Source organism: Macrotis lagotis, chromosome 1 (assembly GCF_037893015.1).
Source record: "Macrotis lagotis isolate mMagLag1 chromosome 1, bilby.v1.9.chrom.fasta, whole genome shotgun sequence".
Lineage (NCBI taxonomy): Eukaryota > Metazoa > Chordata > Mammalia > Peramelemorphia > Peramelidae > Macrotis > Macrotis lagotis.
The window spans coordinates 795,631,938-795,648,812 of record NC_133658.1 but is presented as its reverse complement, the minus strand read 5'-3'; the positions used below and the strand labels follow the sequence as shown (position 1 = coordinate 795,648,812).

The 16,875-nt window shown below is 37.3% G+C and overlaps 1 protein-coding gene across 1 annotated transcript in view; it reads left to right on the top strand.

The window, feature by feature from the left end:
• The window catches only part of DSCAML1 (DS cell adhesion molecule like 1), a 504,780-nt gene that overhangs the window by 402,920 nt on the left and 84,985 nt on the right, over positions 1-16,875 (top strand). The window contains exons 9-11 of the mRNA XM_074216774.1: positions 293-571; positions 952-1,071; positions 3,861-4,037. Coding sequence (XP_074072875.1) covers positions 293-571; positions 952-1,071; positions 3,861-4,037 — 576 coding nt within the window. The remainder of the gene's footprint in view (positions 1-292; positions 572-951; positions 1,072-3,860; positions 4,038-16,875) is intronic.

Genomic DNA, 16,875 nt, shown 5'->3' with positions numbered 1-16,875 from the left:
GGGAGACAATTTAGATTTTCACAGGACCTGATGAGTAAGAATAGCTCAAGGGATGAGTAACCAAGGAGGTTTTAATTATGAAGCAAGGAGCTAGTCCTTCTCAGGAGTTTTTTTTAATATGCTTCCCAATAAGGCAAGAATTAGTCCTAGGACAGAAGTATCCCAGAGTCCATAGAAAAGTACATGTAAATGGATAATCCTAAACTGAAACCAGGAGAAAAGAGTAGTAACTAAGGAAAGAGTTTCGCAATATCATTTCCCTCTTGCTTCTTCTCTTGCCTTGCTTGTACAGTTCCACCACTGATTCAACCGTTTGAGTTTCCACCTGCCTCCATTGGACAGCTACTCTACATCCCTTGTGTGGTCTCTTCTGGGGACATGCCCATCCGGATCACCTGGAGGAAGGATGGCCAAGTAATCATCTCTGGTTCAGGGGTGACCATCGAGAGCAAGGAGTTCATGAGCTCCCTCCAGATCTCCAGTGTCTCCCTCAATCACAATGGAAACTACACCTGCATTGCCAGCAATGATGCTGCTACTGTCAGCCGTGAGAGGCAATTGATCGTGCGAGGTGAGACCCCCATGCAAGATAAAGGCAGGAGATGGTAATGAGGACAGAGGCAATCCCATGATCATAGGGATGGAGGAACCATCACTGACTATTGAAGTAACTTCTCTTGATCCTGACTTGTAAAGATTATTAATATTATCAGGATTTTAGGAGCTATAGAGGAAACAACTCTTAATCTTTGCAAAGGAATGTCAATACAGGAAAACAATTTCCAGCCTTTTCCAAGAGATGAAGTCATGGATGACCATAGTTTGACATTGGGAAGGATAGTTTCTTCCCCTTTGAGATTCAGATTGGAAAACTCTAAACAAGTTTGTCTGTAGTAGTTACTGATACACTGAACCTTTCTCCTCCCTTCTCCCCATTCCAATTTCCCCTAGTCCCACCTCGTTTTGTGGTGCAACCCAACAATCAGGATGGTATTTATGGCAAAGCTGGAGTGCTGAACTGCTCTGTGGATGGCTACCCACCTCCCAAGGTCATGTGGAAGCATGCCAAAGGTAGGCACTGGGGCCTTGACTGTGAATTATTTCAGATAGAATATATAAAACCAGACTAAGAAGGAAAGAAGATCCTGATGGTAAGAATGAATGCATAGCCTGAATTTAGTGCTTACTATCAGACACTATACTAAGATCAGACACTGTATTAACTCTTGAGGATACCACACCTCAAGGAGCTTGCAAGAGTGAGATAAAATATATAAGGGAAATGGTGTCAAGGGAAAGAAATTTTTTTGTCTGAGAAGTCACAACAATGATGAGTAGGGTAGTCATTTGGCACACTCCATCCATAATCAATGGTGGTTTTCATGTGATTACGGTTCCCAGAGAATTAGAGGTAGAAAACTGAAAAGTGGGCCTGGAGGTGAGATGAGGGGAGAAAGGGAAAGAAGTACAAAGAGAAAGAGAAATGCCTACATGGCAACAAGGTGGATCCAAGAAGGTGGCTGGAGTAGACAACTGGATAGGATGAGAAGCATGATTTAGTATATCTTCCACCCATTCTTTCAATAATCAAGATCCAAGGCAGGAGATCCAAAGTTGAGTGGACTGAGTCTACTCAAGGTGTACATTGCTTCTCTTTGTATAACCCAGTATATACTGGAACGGAATTTCCAAACTTGAGAAGAAAAGAAACCATCCTCCTTAATGTCTTTCCAAGAGATGCAGCCATAGATGGCCATAATCTGACATTGGGAAGGATAGTTTCTTCTCCCTTAAGATATCTATCCCTGTCTTTTTTTTCTTATGATATATTTTATTCTGTAGTGCCCTCTTTCCAATTGGTTCTATATATGGGGAACCCAAAACCCTGTGTGTGTAGAGAGAATTTCTTTAGTCTTAGCCTTAGACCTCTAGGCTGCAAAGGTTTTCAAAGAATTAGCTAGAAATCATATATAAATTTCTTCTTGTAATCAAGGGCTTAATCTTTCCAGCAAGGTCCTGATCTGAAGCCAAACAAATTCAAATTGGATAGTGTACAATTATCCCTTCCACATCGCAACCTTCCCTTTTATGCTTTCAAAATACTGAGGGTCAGCAGAAGAAATTATATGGGAATTTTCTGGGAGTTTTGCAGAAGGCACAAATGACAGTTTAGAAACTCAGAAATGTATAAAATATATGTATAGTGTTATATAATATCTACATATTTTATTTTAATACCATAATAATTTAGACTTCTATGGTATGAAGAGGAGGGCCAAAAAAATTTATGCAGATTTTACAGATCACAGGATCTAAATCCCTTTTAGAAGGGAAAACTATACTAGAAAAGAAAGTGAGAGGCAGATGGTGCAGTGGATAAAACACTAGCCATGGATTCAGGAGGTCCTGAGTTCAAATCTAGCCTCAGATATTTGATACTTATTAACTATCCAAGGGCAAGTCACTTAACCCTGAATCCCTCATACACAGCAAGGGAAAAAAACTGATCAGAAAATCAGAAGACCTTGGTTCCAGTCTTCAATTAAATTCTTGACTTGGAGGAATTCAAAAAAAATCACTTTACCCTTCCAGGTTTCATTTCTTTTTAATCTAAAATGAGGTTTGTTTTACTGAACTCTGAGGTCCAAATGATTGAGATTCAATCATCTAGTGCCTCAGTTTTTCTTCCTCCTCTTCTTGGTCCCTGATCAATTCCCATAGAATCATAGTTTTGTCAGATCCCAGTGTTCTTCCCTAAGCCCAACCACAAGTCATGAACCGATTTGACTTCTGACTAACTCTTCCATGGATGCTTGCTGATTCTCAGGAGGCCTAAGAGATGGTGTCCTTAGGATTCAAAGGGAAAAGACAGAAGTTAAACCTCTTTGGCACATCTTTAGGCATATCTTTGAACAGTGTCATTTGGTCCTTAAACTTGGAAGCCTCAAAAGGTCCAGCCCTTCTGCAAAGCCCTCTGTGAAGCCTTGCTTTCTTAGTTGACATGCCTTGCATTGATAATGCCTATAGGAGGAAGTTTGAGAGACAGTATGATGGAGCCAAAGGAACTCTGATCTTGGAATCTGGAAATCTGGGTTCAGATCCCAGATTCAATACTTTTATATAACCTTGGCCAAGTCAGCTTATCTCTTTCATCAATCATTTCTTAGCCAGGCATTGTGTAAGGCTTTGAGGATTTAAAGACAAAAAGGAACTTTGCCCTCCAGGAAGTTATATTCTTTCTAAGTCTCAGTATCCCATCTGCAAAATTCGTATAAAATAATACTATCACTACCTCCCTTACAAGGTTTTTTTCTTTATTTTGGAGGGAGGGAAGGGGGAAGATGGGAAACTGTTTTATAAATCTTTAAGGCACTATAGCAAAATGAGGTCTATTTGGTAATTAAGAGCCTTGGGGTTCTTTATGACTTCAATCTATTTCTTAAATTTACCATTGCTGTCATTGGTCAAGAAGTCTCTAAGTGATTCACATTTACCTCTTAACTTCAAAAAATATTCACTCATTGATTTAGAGACAGCTCAGTTCTTGTACAGAAGTGAATCTGAGCAAATCCGTGATGCTCTTATTTTCCCTGAATTCGAAGATGCCAGCCTCTTGCATTTATTTCTTTCTGTTTTACCAATAAAAGGACTTTGTAGGATGGAGTGACGAACAGTGAGAGCCTTTATAAAATGACTCCTGGAGTTCCTTCTATATGTTTCTATGATATAAAGGGAAAGTTTTTGAAACTTAACATTGGACTTATCCAATCTACATAATATTTTACAAGAGATGCTTAAAATTTCTGGATATTATCCTTTAGTTTTACCTACTAATTGCTTCTCTTTGGACCTCCTTCCAGGCAGTGGGAACCCTCAGCAATACCATCCTGTTCCACTCACAGGCCGTATCCAGATCCTTCCCAACAGCTCACTACTGATCCGACATGTGCTGGAGGAAGATATCGGCTATTACCTCTGCCAGGCCAGCAATGGTGTGGGCACAGACATCAGCAAGTCTATGTTCCTCACCGTCAAGAGTGAGTCTCCTTTAATCATCAAATATTCACCTCCCTATTGTCTTTCTTTCTAGACCTAACTTGGTCCATGTCATTAATTTAGCATCATTTCATCTGGGGGAAGTAGAACTAAAGGGGAAGAAGGAAAAGGGACTCCAAATTATGAGAAATTATGAGCTATCTAAGAACAAAATATCCTGGAGAAAATCAGAGCCTAGACAGCTCCCACAGGAAGAGGCTTATGGTTGATTCTTATTTTATATACCACATATAGAGCATGTTTATTGTTTAGCATTGTCTTTATGTTACATTTTTACATATCACATAGCACACTTATATCAATGAATAAATCTACATAATAAATCATGTTCATAAAACAGAATAACATGGAACAAACTAAGGTTTGGAAAGAACATAGGGACAATAATGAGAAAACCTGTCTGTACACTCCTCTCAGCTCTCAATAGCTGTGCAATTTTTTAAAAAGCTACTTCATTTCCTTGGACCTGGGTGCAACATTTGTAAATCAAGTTGCTTTTTTCTACAACTGAATATAATGACTATTGTGATTTCACCATTCTGAGAAATATGTGAACAATGACCCAGAAGTCAAACCCATTTTATTTAGAGAACAGGACATGTTTAAGGTGTCGACTTTTCCAGGTAGAAGTTATATCCTAAATGGAAGCAACATCCTTGGCATTATACTAAGTACTATAAAGTACATTAACTTAGAGAAAATGTTCTCCAATTCTGGGAATTTAAATTTAGTTTAGGTAAGACAAGCAGCCATCAAAGAGTAAATAAAAGTGAATGCCAAATGAGATTGAGTCCAAACAACCAGACTCATTACTTTAGAGTCAAGTCTTTTATATGTTGCGTATTGATATTTCAGAAGGTATAGGATTTTCTCAACATGAGTTCTATCAGATAGCAATTCCTCCATACATTTGACGGTCTCTGTGAGTTGTGATAGCCAATTTTCCCTGTAAAGAGTCTTTCTAACTTTCTAACTTTTTGACTAAACTAGTCCTAGAGCATTGATAATCTGTTCCTTGGCAGTAGAAATTGTAATAAATTTGTACCTAAAGGACCTGAGTTCAATTCTCAGCTCCCTACTTATGAGCTGCATTCAAAGCAAACTGCTTCATCTGTGTGAATCTCACTTTCCTCATTTGTACAATGAAGGTGTTAGCCTACATGATCATCTGATTCTAAGATTGTGGTGTAGGGTGGCTTAGTGGATAAAGCACCGGCCTTGGAGTCAGGAGTACCTGGGTTCAAATCCGGTCTCAGACACTTAATCATTATTTAGCTGTGTGGCCTTGGGCAAACCACTTAATCCCATTTGCCTTGCAAAAACCTAAAAAAAAAAAAAGATTGTGGTGATCTCTAGTGTACCTTCCTGCTACACATCCTATGAGATTTTTGTATGCAAATCAATATTAATGAAAGAAAAGAAGAGGACACTGACCTACCTGAAAAGAGAATAGACACCTTTACAATTATTATCTCATTTGATCTTCACAACAACTCTTGGAGGTAGAGGTACTATTGTTATCCTCATTTTACAGTTGAGGAAACTAAGGCAGACAGGGTTAAAGTGGCTTAGCCAGGCTCATACAGCTTAAAAGGGTCTGGGGGCTGGAGTTGAACTCCTATCTGTTCTGTGCTCTATAGCACCACCTAGTGGACCAAGACAAGATAGGATTTCTCTTCCTCCCTTCCTCCAGCGGTTCAAATCACTTACCATCTCTGATTCTCATTTCCCTCATGTATAAAATGAGGAGGGTGGACTTGATGGCCTCTCAGGTCTCTTAAAACCCAAATATTCTAATTCAAGTCCCCTCAGCACTTTGTGTCCCAGTTTCCTCCTCTGTCAGATGTGGATAATAATACCTGCCCTATCTACCACATAGAGTTGTGAAGCACAAATGAGATAATAGATGTGTGTGTTTTAAAAGGAGAAAATCACAATACAAATGAAGAGGATTTTTTAATACTCTTCTTCTCACCCTACCCTCACGCCCTAACATTTTTTATAAAAGTCTTGTGATTTCATTGATATAGGGAACTCCTAGCAAGAACTGATCGGTTTATTGATGGAAATCAGTAATAACTTTGCAATCTACCATCTTAAAGAGCTGCCTAAGGTTCTAAGAGCTGTCAAATGAACATTCTCTGATGTTTGGGAGGTAAATGAATGGTATACAGATGGTATATCATCTCTCTTGGACAATGGGAAAACGTTTAGAAGATCTGCCAAGGGCCTGGCAGTTTCTCCCTTTAGAGTCTCAGTGTCTTTATCCCTTGGCAAAGTCCTTACTCTGCTCTGTTCACTCAGGACACAGAAGCCTGGGTGATCAATGACCAAGGAGCGCAGGGGGCTGGAATTCCTGCCCCAGGGAGAAGCTTCCCTTACACTATCAAAAAGCACTTTGTCCTTAATAAAAGTAGACAATCAATCTACATGGCCCAGTGAAAGAAAAAGGGGAAGGAAATAGCCTGGCTAATTCTGCCTGTGCTGCAAGGGCTGTGAGAAACCTTATTGAAATTGTACTCTTTATATGATGCTTATCTTTCGCCTGTCAGCAGGAGAGATAAGCTCTCACTCTGAGATTCGTTTTTCTTGTCATTTCCTTTTCTTCTATGAATAAGGGGATTCCCAATATTTGCTACTAGATCATTGGTACTGCCTAACACCTAGAGGTCTCAGAGTGGGGTCTACCATGGTAGTCCAGTACTTAGGATGTAGTAAAAGTAGATAAGTAGGGTTTGACACCTGGAGGATTGCCCTAAGCACTGAAAATTTGGGGCACTAGCAGCATGATGTCAAAGTATGTTTTCTTCTCACATGAATAACTCTTCCCACACCTTGCCCCAGGTTCAAAAGTATTCCTAGTTAATTCTAAAATATGGGGCTATATGCTACAAAATCCATTTCTTTATTCTGTTCCTAATATGTCATGTGGCCAAGAAAAAGTCATTCTTGCATTCTAAATCTAGATTAAGTATCTCAACCCTATCTGCCAGGGAGGAGCATTCCACACTCTTCAGAAGATGCATGCCTTGCTATAGTCATATATACCTGTGGCTAAATGGGCTACAATATCAGCCTCATACAATGAAACTTAACACATTCTATCAAGTCAAGTTTACTTAAAGTTCTATTCTAGGAGCAGGACAGGGCAGTGAACTGTATGAACAAATCTGAAATTTATGACTGAACCCCTGGAGATTTTTATTTTCTTTATATCTGCTCTTTCACAAAGAAGCTTGTGAGGAACAAAAAATAAAACTAATTTCCTGTAGTACAAATAGAGGCATTTTCTGTTTTCCCTGATAACCCTTCAGTCCCCCTCATTTGGCCCCATTTTCCTCTCCACACTCAGTCCCAAACGTCAAACTCTCATTCCCAAACACTCATCTTCATAGCCACTCACACATATACCTCCATCTCTTTCCCCTTGGACAGACTCTAACTTCACTCATTCACACCCATTCATTATCACACACTCATTCTGTCTCACATAGACTCACTTGCATTCACACATACAATTTTACTGTCATGGGTCTGCTTTCTCACACTCTTATTCTCACACAATTTTTCTCATAAACTCTTAGATACTCACATTCTATCACAGTTTTTTGCTTTGAGGTTTTCCCCCCCTTTCTTGGTATCCCATAATACTTGATACATAGTAGGCACTTAATAAATTCCTGTTGACTTGTTGACCACCCTGTCTGACCTTTCTTAAGTTTAGCTATTATGATAGCCACTCTTTCTACTTTCTACCACCAGCAATTCTAGAACCAAGATAGTAAGTGAAAGAAAAAGGGAAGCCTGAGATTACTCAGTACCTGGAAACATTGGAAATGTGGAGAAGGGAGTAAGATGTCAGAAGACTGGCAAGGTAAGAAGGGCTAGAATTCAGAGTCCACTACCCTCACTTTCTGCCTTCCTGGGTCCATCCTCTTATAGGATCATAGATTAGCAGGAGGAAAGGTAGAAAAGGGTCTTCGATCAAGCCCTCATTTTACAGATGAGGAACTGAGTCCAAGAAGAATGAAGTGACCTGAGGGATTATTCTATATTTCTGGACTAATTCTTAACATATAGCAAATGTTGATTAAGTGCTTTCTCATTCATTCATTCATCTGTATGTGTGAGGGGTGGTTGAGGCTTGAGAGAGAATAAACAAAAATAAAGTCCTATGAGCCCTGACCTTGAGCCCTTTCCCCCTAAGCCCACCTCAGCCTTGATCAAACTCTTTTGCTTGTCCCTTGCTTATTCAATTTGTGCTGAAAAAGGAATAAGAAAAGAAAAAAGGAAAGAAATGAATGGAGGGACTATGGTGCAGTGGAGAGTATTCAGGAGAAGAAGGATAATGTAGTTAATAGTGTAAGATTTTTTTTAGATTTAAATCAGGGGAGACCTTGGCTAAAATTCTACCAACTCCAAAAGAAGAAGGGTATTGTAGTGTGAGATCGTACAGTGGAAAGTACTCAAAAGAAGGATAATGTAAGATTTTAGATTTAACTCTGGGGAATCCTCAGCTAAAATTCTCCCAGAGATACCCCCTAACTAGATGGTCAGCTCATTTCTCTGAGATGCAGTTTCCTTATCTGTAAAATGGGGGTAATAATAGTACCTACCTCCGAAGATGGTTGGGAAGCTCAAATGAGAATATAGTAACATGTTCTGCAAACCCTAAAATGATGTATAAATCTCAGCTATTATTTTTAAAAGGAGGGATGGAGCTAGAATATGAGAACCTGGTTTGAGCTTCAGTTTAACTCTTTGAGCAGGTCACTTTTCCCTTCTTGGAGTTAGTTCTTCATCTGTGTAACAAGGGACCACTCCAGTCTAAGGTCCCTTTTTGTCATTAATCTATGATCCTAAGAAGGGATTGTTAGGTGGATTAGTGGGTAGAGTAAGTGCTAGACCAGAAATCAGGTAGGCTCATCTTTCTGAGTTCAAATATGATTCTTACTAGCTATGTGACTCTGGGCAAATCACCTTAACCTCAGTTAGGCCTCAGTTTTTCATCTGTCAAATAAGCTGGAGAAGGAAATGGCAAACCATTCAAGTAGCTTTGCCAAGAAAACCCCAAGTAGGGTCATGAAAGAGGATGGAAGCAGGAAGAAAGGTGGGATAGTGTACTCTGGAACCTAACACCTTCCTCCCTTAGCAGTTTCCTGATCTTACTCCCTTCACTCATTCTGTGATCCAATCACACTCACCAACTTGCAATTGTTCCAAAACAACCACTGCATGACCAAATCCTTACCTCTGCATTGTCTCTATACCCCATAACTAGGATACTCTGCCATTTCACTTCTACCTTTTAGTTTCCTTGGTTGCCTTCAAGACCCAGTTCATATCTCACCTTTTTGCAAAAGGAACTTTCCAGTCCCTCAGCTGCTAGTGCCTTTTCTTCTCATATTACTTTTATCTATTCTGTCTGTATCTTAATAAGTAACTAGTTATCTACATATTATCTCTCTGATTAGGATGTGAGCTTCTTGAAGGCAGAGAAGGGAAAGAAGTATGGGTAGTTTGGGCCAGTCTCTAAAATAAAGACCCCCAAATAGAACTCACCATGGGAGAAGGGCTCTGGTATGGTGGAAGAATGTTCTAAATTGAGAATAAAGTGCAAAATCATTAGAGCTTAGAAAGAATTCCTTTCATTCTCCTTGAGTGTGATGGAACACAATGCATGGGTGCTGCCTGTCTTAAGTAAAAAGAAAATACCCAAGAGATGTTGTGAAGTTAGAAATAACAAGATTTGACAATGGCTAGGATATTTGGGCAGAGTAAGAGAGGAGCTGAAGATGATACCAAGGTTTATATCAAGGGCCTAGGAACCTCAACAGTAATAAATTGGTATTATGTATTTCATCCTCTTCTCAACTTTTTCAAAGGAATTCTAAAAGAAATAGTCTTTCTATCACTATTCTGTTATTCTTTTCTATTTAATCCTATGTAGACCATTGCACCAGATGTTAGTTGTATAATTAAATTATAAGTTCATCTTCTAAAGCAGGGATAGGGAACCTCCAACCTGTGGACTGTATTGCTTGATAGTGTCAAGGCAACCACAGGTGGAACATGAAATTTAATAAGTCTAGTAGCTTCATAGGAATTAATTAATTAAAATAAAAATATAGCCAGTGTATGATGTTATAAATATCCAAATTGCCTTTTGCAGAAAAAAATGTTCCCTACCCATATTCTAAAGGCTCACTAAAAACATCTCCAGGACCACCCCAGTTATAGACAAGACAGTATGATTGCCATGTGCCTCTCCAAATTATTTTTATTTCCTCTGAAAACTTCTATATTTAAATACTTTTGTTCTATATAGCTTGAAGATTATGGATATTTAGTATGATGACACCTATTCAAATTGTTGTTCTTAAAAAAAAAAACAAATTGTTGTTCTTAAATTTGTATGCACCCATTTAGATTCAGGTGATTATAGTCAACAGTTCTTTCTGTGCTCAGTCTTTTCTTTCTTTCAATACAGTTTTTATTATTATTATTATTATTATTATTATTATTATGGATATTTTGATTTTGAATTTATAGTATAAGGATTTGTCATCTGTAAATTTGTAAATTATACCTAATTTTTGGTGTATAGTTCAAACTACTTAATCATCATGCCTGTTTAAGTATCCAGAAGATGATAAATTTTTGCAGCTCACAGTGCTATGTTCCACTTTCCCCAACTTCATTGCCTGATCTTCAATGATCAACAAATATAAGCTACTTAGTTATGAATAATTTTCTATAATTTCTGGTGACAATGATATGATCCTGAATAGCTAGAATAAAACCTTTCATTTCTATAATAAGTCCACGTGACTTTTGTTAAAATCTTCTTTGTCAGCATATTGTTGATTGAGTTCATATGGATGTCATCCTCAGCATACCTTTATATTCTATTCTTGCTTACATCCTAATCATTACATTGTCTCCTTCTAGAGATAATATTCAGCATAGCCAATGGTGTTTACCTGTTGTCAGCCTTCACTATTAGTTTATGTAAGGAAATATGTTTTTTGTTACAATTAACAATTTTTATAAATTGTAAACCTATTTTTTGCTTGCTATAAGTAATCTGTCAGTTTTCTTCTTCCTTAAATTTTAATCCTTCTGGGGATAGCTAGGAGGCACAAGATAGAGCACTGCCCTTGGAGCCAAGAGGAACAGAGTTTGAATATGGCCTCAGGTACTTACTAGCAGTGTGACCTTGGGAAAGTCACTTAACCCTGATTGTCTGGCATCCAAGGTCAATCGTTCTGATTCATATCTGACCACTAGACTTTGAAGGAGAAAGTGAGGCTGATGCCTTAGCACATCACCCCCTCACTCAAATTCAGTTCATGTGCTTGTCATGGTATCACTTCCCTGATGTCATGGTCTTCCTCGAGAACAAAGGACAAACATTATTATTAATCTTTCGCTATCTGCCTTAAATTAATGGGCTCTCTGGCTTATAAGGGTTTTAATTTGGACATCTTTTAGATTCATTGTCATTCATCAAGCCAAAATTGTACACAAAAACTGATACAGCAGGAGAACTAATTGCCCTAATTGTGTCTTTTGTACTAAGCCTTGACTTCATTATCCCAGACACTCTCTTAACTTACAAATCCTCAGCTTTCTTAATAGAGTCATGCTTGAGATGTCTTCCCTGGAGAAGATCAAGGTGTGTAGTCCTGATCTATTGGTTCATTTGACCTTTAGATTCAATTTTAAAGAATTCAGTCTTTAGTCTTTCTTGGTACAACCAAAGAAAACTTTCACTTACGGAATCCAAATGACATCTCAGTATCACTGGAGAAAGTTTCCATTAAACAAAATAACTATTTTGTACTACTTTAATATGACAGTATTATTACTTGATGATATTATCCATGTATATTAAATTATTAATACAGTATTTTGCTACAACTCCCTCTTTATTCTGAAAACATACTCAATTCTACTTAGAAATGGATTTAGGGTTAGATAGAACCAAAGAGATTTAAGCTGTCTACCTAGAAAATGCCACATTTTATATTATTTGTTCTTGACATTATTTTGTCAATGGCAAGTTTTAAATGGAGAAACATTTTATATATGGCCATCAAATAATCTTCCATTCTCTCTGGTGTGGATCTATTTTATATATTTTCAATGTATGATTAAGCCATGAGTATAGAATAAAATGAAAGACTGTGTTTTTTCTTTATTTTTTTCTTTTTCGTTTTTGTAAGACAATGGGGTTAAGTGACTTGTCCAAGATCATTTAAGTTTAGTAAGTATCAAGTGTTTGAGGTCAAATTTGAACTCAAGTCCTTATGATTCCTTATTATTTAGTTGCCCCTAACTCTGTGATTTTCAATAAAAGTAGTGTAGATGTTGTAGAGCACAAGTGACTTAACTAAATGTTAAGGTTCATACCAGATTTGGGGCGGCTAGGTGGTACAGTGGATAGAGCGCCAACTCTGGAGTCAAGAGTACCTGAGTTCAAATCCAGTCTCAGACACTTAATAATTATCTAGCTGTGTGGCCTTGGGCAAGCTACTTAACCGCATTTGCCTTGCAAAAACCTAAAAACAAAAGATTCATACCAGATTCATAATAACAGCATTAATAAGTAACTAATGAGATATTATTTGTAAAACATTAAACACAGAACCTGGTACATATTAGGTGATTAATAAATACTTATTCCTTTCCTTCCCTCTGCCCATTTATAGTTTCCAAAGTACTTCGCTTGTGTCATTTTATTTGATCATCACAACAACTCTGAAAGGTAAATGTAATTATCTCCTTTTTTACAATTGGAGAAACTGAGACTGGCAGATACCAGGTGATGGCCCAGGGTCCCACAGATAAGTATTTGAAGCAGGATTTGAACTGAAGTTTCCTAACTCCAGTGTTCCTCCTACTACATTACCCACTACCCTTTTAGTCATCTTCCATGATGACTTTATTCATCTTTTTAATTGCATATAAGCTTTGTTTTGTGTTTGATCTACCTTGTACTTCAACTGTATTCTATTTCTTTTGACCATAGAGACAGCTAGAAATTTTCTACATCCTCCTTTTTTTGAGGAGCCTCTTTTCTTCTAGTTTTTTTGCTTCTCAAACCTCTACAATCTCTCTCTTTCTTTTGAAATTGCTGTTAATTAGTATTGTTGTGCTATTTTGACTCTTTGAATTACTTTTGTCTTTTAGCTTGGCTTTTTAATTGTTGATTATGGTTATCAAGAATTTCTGATGAGTGTTTATTTTCTGAATTCCATTCCACATAATGGTATTTGTTTGTCAGGCTTTTTACCATGCATGTATGTATGTCATCTCCCAAGGTCTTTCTATGCATTTTAAATAGTTTTCTCAAACTACTTTCCCATTTGATGCCTATTTGTAGGAATATTTCTACTTACTTCCATCTTTCTTCCTATGACCCATACCATTCCTTCCATGATTCATACAATAACATTGGAAACAGCGTATACTATTGATGCATGTCCTGAAAGGTTTCTACTCTCTGTCAAATATAGTTGGAGAATGTATTCATTTATGATGGTTATAAGAGATATCAACTTTTTCAAATTGCTGTTTTGATTCGATTGGTCTACTAGCTAATTTCATATTGTTCAACACAAAAAGGGCTTTTCAAAATTCCAATCTAGGTATTCCCATCCCTTTTTCAAAATCATTCAAGACATTGGAATTATTCTTGCCAACCTTTTCAAATTCCTAATATTATCCCTAACAAAAATATCATGATTAGAGGCAACAAGAAAGAAATATATAAGATGGAATTCAGAAAATAAATGCATATCAGAAATTCTTGATAACCATAATTGACAATTGAAAATCAAAGTTCAAAAAAAAAGCATAATCTGAGTCAAAAATATCACACACATGCACACACACACACACACAGCTAAAAATAATTTTTTAAAAGGTGACTATAGAGGCTCAAGAAGCATAGGTAGCACTTCCTGGAATTTGTGTTAAGTGTAGGTTTTCAATGTCTTCAAGTTCTTCAACTTTTTCTTCTTCAGATTTAAGGAACTTTCCCATTTCCACATTTATTTACTTTGGGCTTAGGAGTAAAGTTATTTCTTACAGTTGTCTGCATTGATCTAAAATAGGTTGTTAGGTATCTTAGAACTAAGAATGTTATTAACAAAAAACAGTATAAAGTACTTGCCCATAACTAGTAAGATTTGTCTCCAATTTTAAAATATTGTTGCATAACAGAAGCATCCATATCTTCAGTCCATTTCACACTCATTTATGGTTTGCCTATTAAAGGGATCAATACCATCTGTACCAAAACAATCCCATCAGGTGAAGTATTAATATTTATGATTTGTTCTTTTAGACCTTAACTTCTTATAGTACCATAAAATATAGCAGCTGTACTTGATGTGTTCTCCATGCCAAGTTATTTATCACAACAGTTTCAAGTAAGATCAGCCATGCCATCTATTTCTTAGATTCATAGGAACAATTTACATTACACTAAGTGAAGTGCTAAACCAATCAGTGGTATTGCAAATTGGACAGTATTTCCATGTTCCTACCAGACCTTTACTACTAGCAGACAGACTCGACTATATATATGACCTGCCTGAAATTCTCTAATTTTGACATTTCACAATTCTAACTTTTATATTTGACAATAACATAGACAATGGTCTTTAAGGAGTTATTGTTATCGATGTCATTGTCATCATTATTCCCTAAGCCAAGTGTGGTGGTGGTATCTAGCATTGCTGGAGGAAGTAGATCAAGGAGAATGTAACTACCAATCTTTGGAAGTTTTGATTAATTTAACCTATGCTTCCCAGCATCTCTTCTAAAAGAGTACAAATAACTCAAGAATAACCCATCTCACCCTTCTCTCTTCTTTCCTCTGCCCTTCTCCTTTCTTTCCCCTTCTTCTCTATCTCTTTTCTTCCCCCCTCCTCAAATACAGTGTCTCTACTTGAACCAAAATTGAGCTCATGGACAGACCATGGTACAGGTTCAAGGACCTGATCAGGATAGATAGTAAGAAGTACTGCTCCTAATTCTTTTTATTCCCTCTCAAGCTCATTCCACTCACATCCATCAGCTACTTCCCTCTTTCCAGAAAAACCTCATACATGTATAGCTCCCTGCCATCTAACAGTTTAAAGTTTGGAACAATCTGATAGCATCTACTGTTCTGGCTTGAACTACTAGCTTCTGAAGCAGCATGTCCACATACATTACAAATTCAGAGAACTCCTTGCCTCCATGCTGAAAAGCATTAAGAAACTCATGCTGAAAAACATTAAGAAGCTCACCTTAATGTAGGCTCACCAAGGAGCCCCTGAATTGCCAAATTGTTTCTCTAGTCCTTGAAAACATTCCAACATGGCGACATTAAGATTTCATGCAATATACAAGATTGAATGCTAGTCCTCTGAGATTTTTCCATCTGTCTCATCTATTTCTCCATATCAGTTGACTGTCATTGCTATAATATATAGTATGTTCTATCTGGGACTTGAATTGTTCTTCATTGAAGAGATAGAGATACTCCCTTGAGACACTTTAAAACTTGACCTAGGGAATTCCCTCTCCTTGCTTTTGGATAGAGTTCTAGATCAGGAATCATGAAGCCCTGCATGCAAATTCAGCCTCAGTCATGTATTATTAACTCTCTGACCCTGGGCAAGTCATTTAAGCTCTGTCTCAGTTTTCTCATCTGTAAAATGAGGATAATGATACCTACAGGGAAATTGTGGGGATAACATAAGATAATATTTGTTAAGTGCTCTATAAACTTTAAAGTGTTATATAAATGCTATTATTTTCATTACCCAGCCTTCTCTGCATCTCCAGATGTCAACTTGTCCCCCATGCCCCTACATGAATCACATAATTTCTTCAGACAGTTTCTCCCTTCTTATAATTATGCTGGATCTTCTTTCTATTTTTTTCCCTGAGGAGAGGGTGGAGGTTAACAACCAAATTTTAGATTTTTCTCCCCAGCTGTAGTTTCATGGTATTTTACAGCTAGATCATATGTTGTGTATTCATAACAACTTCACTTCTCCACAAAGATATCTACAACATCACATGAAATACTTTCAACATCCTTATCTCTCGGGTCCTAGACCCTTCTTTAACTAACAGTTCTCTACTAGTCTCTAGGTGTATTTCTGTGCACCAGGATTCTAAAAGTTAACATCTGTTTTCATTTTTGTTCTCATTTTAACTCACCGCTCAATCACCATAGAAATAAAAATAATACTTCAATGGCACCTTGACACACAACAATAAAAGTTATTTTAAAGTATGTGATATGGCTCAATAAATACACACACACACACACACACACACACACACACATCAAAAGAACCTGAAAGTCTAATCACAACCTGAAAATTATCCCTGTAGTACTAATGTAGCCAAAATAGGAATCTTAAATGAACCCCAACAATATCCCTCATATATGGACTTCAAGAAAACTATTCTAGTATCCAGAATTTGTTTCTGCTATAGCTCACAAACCCCCTCTACTGTGTTTGTTTTTTGCTAATCAAAGAATTTGTTCAAGGCAAAGATAAGTAATGAGATAACTTAGAAGTAAAACTAAAATAGAGGTTTTTCCCCATTGACTTTGAATTAATCCCTACAAGATGAAGAGTGAACATACACATGGAACATGCAAAAAGAGAATATGAGTTCCCAGAGAACATTTTTTAGGGAAAACTCATATCACTGGCACTGCAAATTTGTTGACATCTTTCACTGAAGTCACCATGCTGCCTTTTGAATTATGGTCCTCCTCACATCTACATGCAACCAATTTCT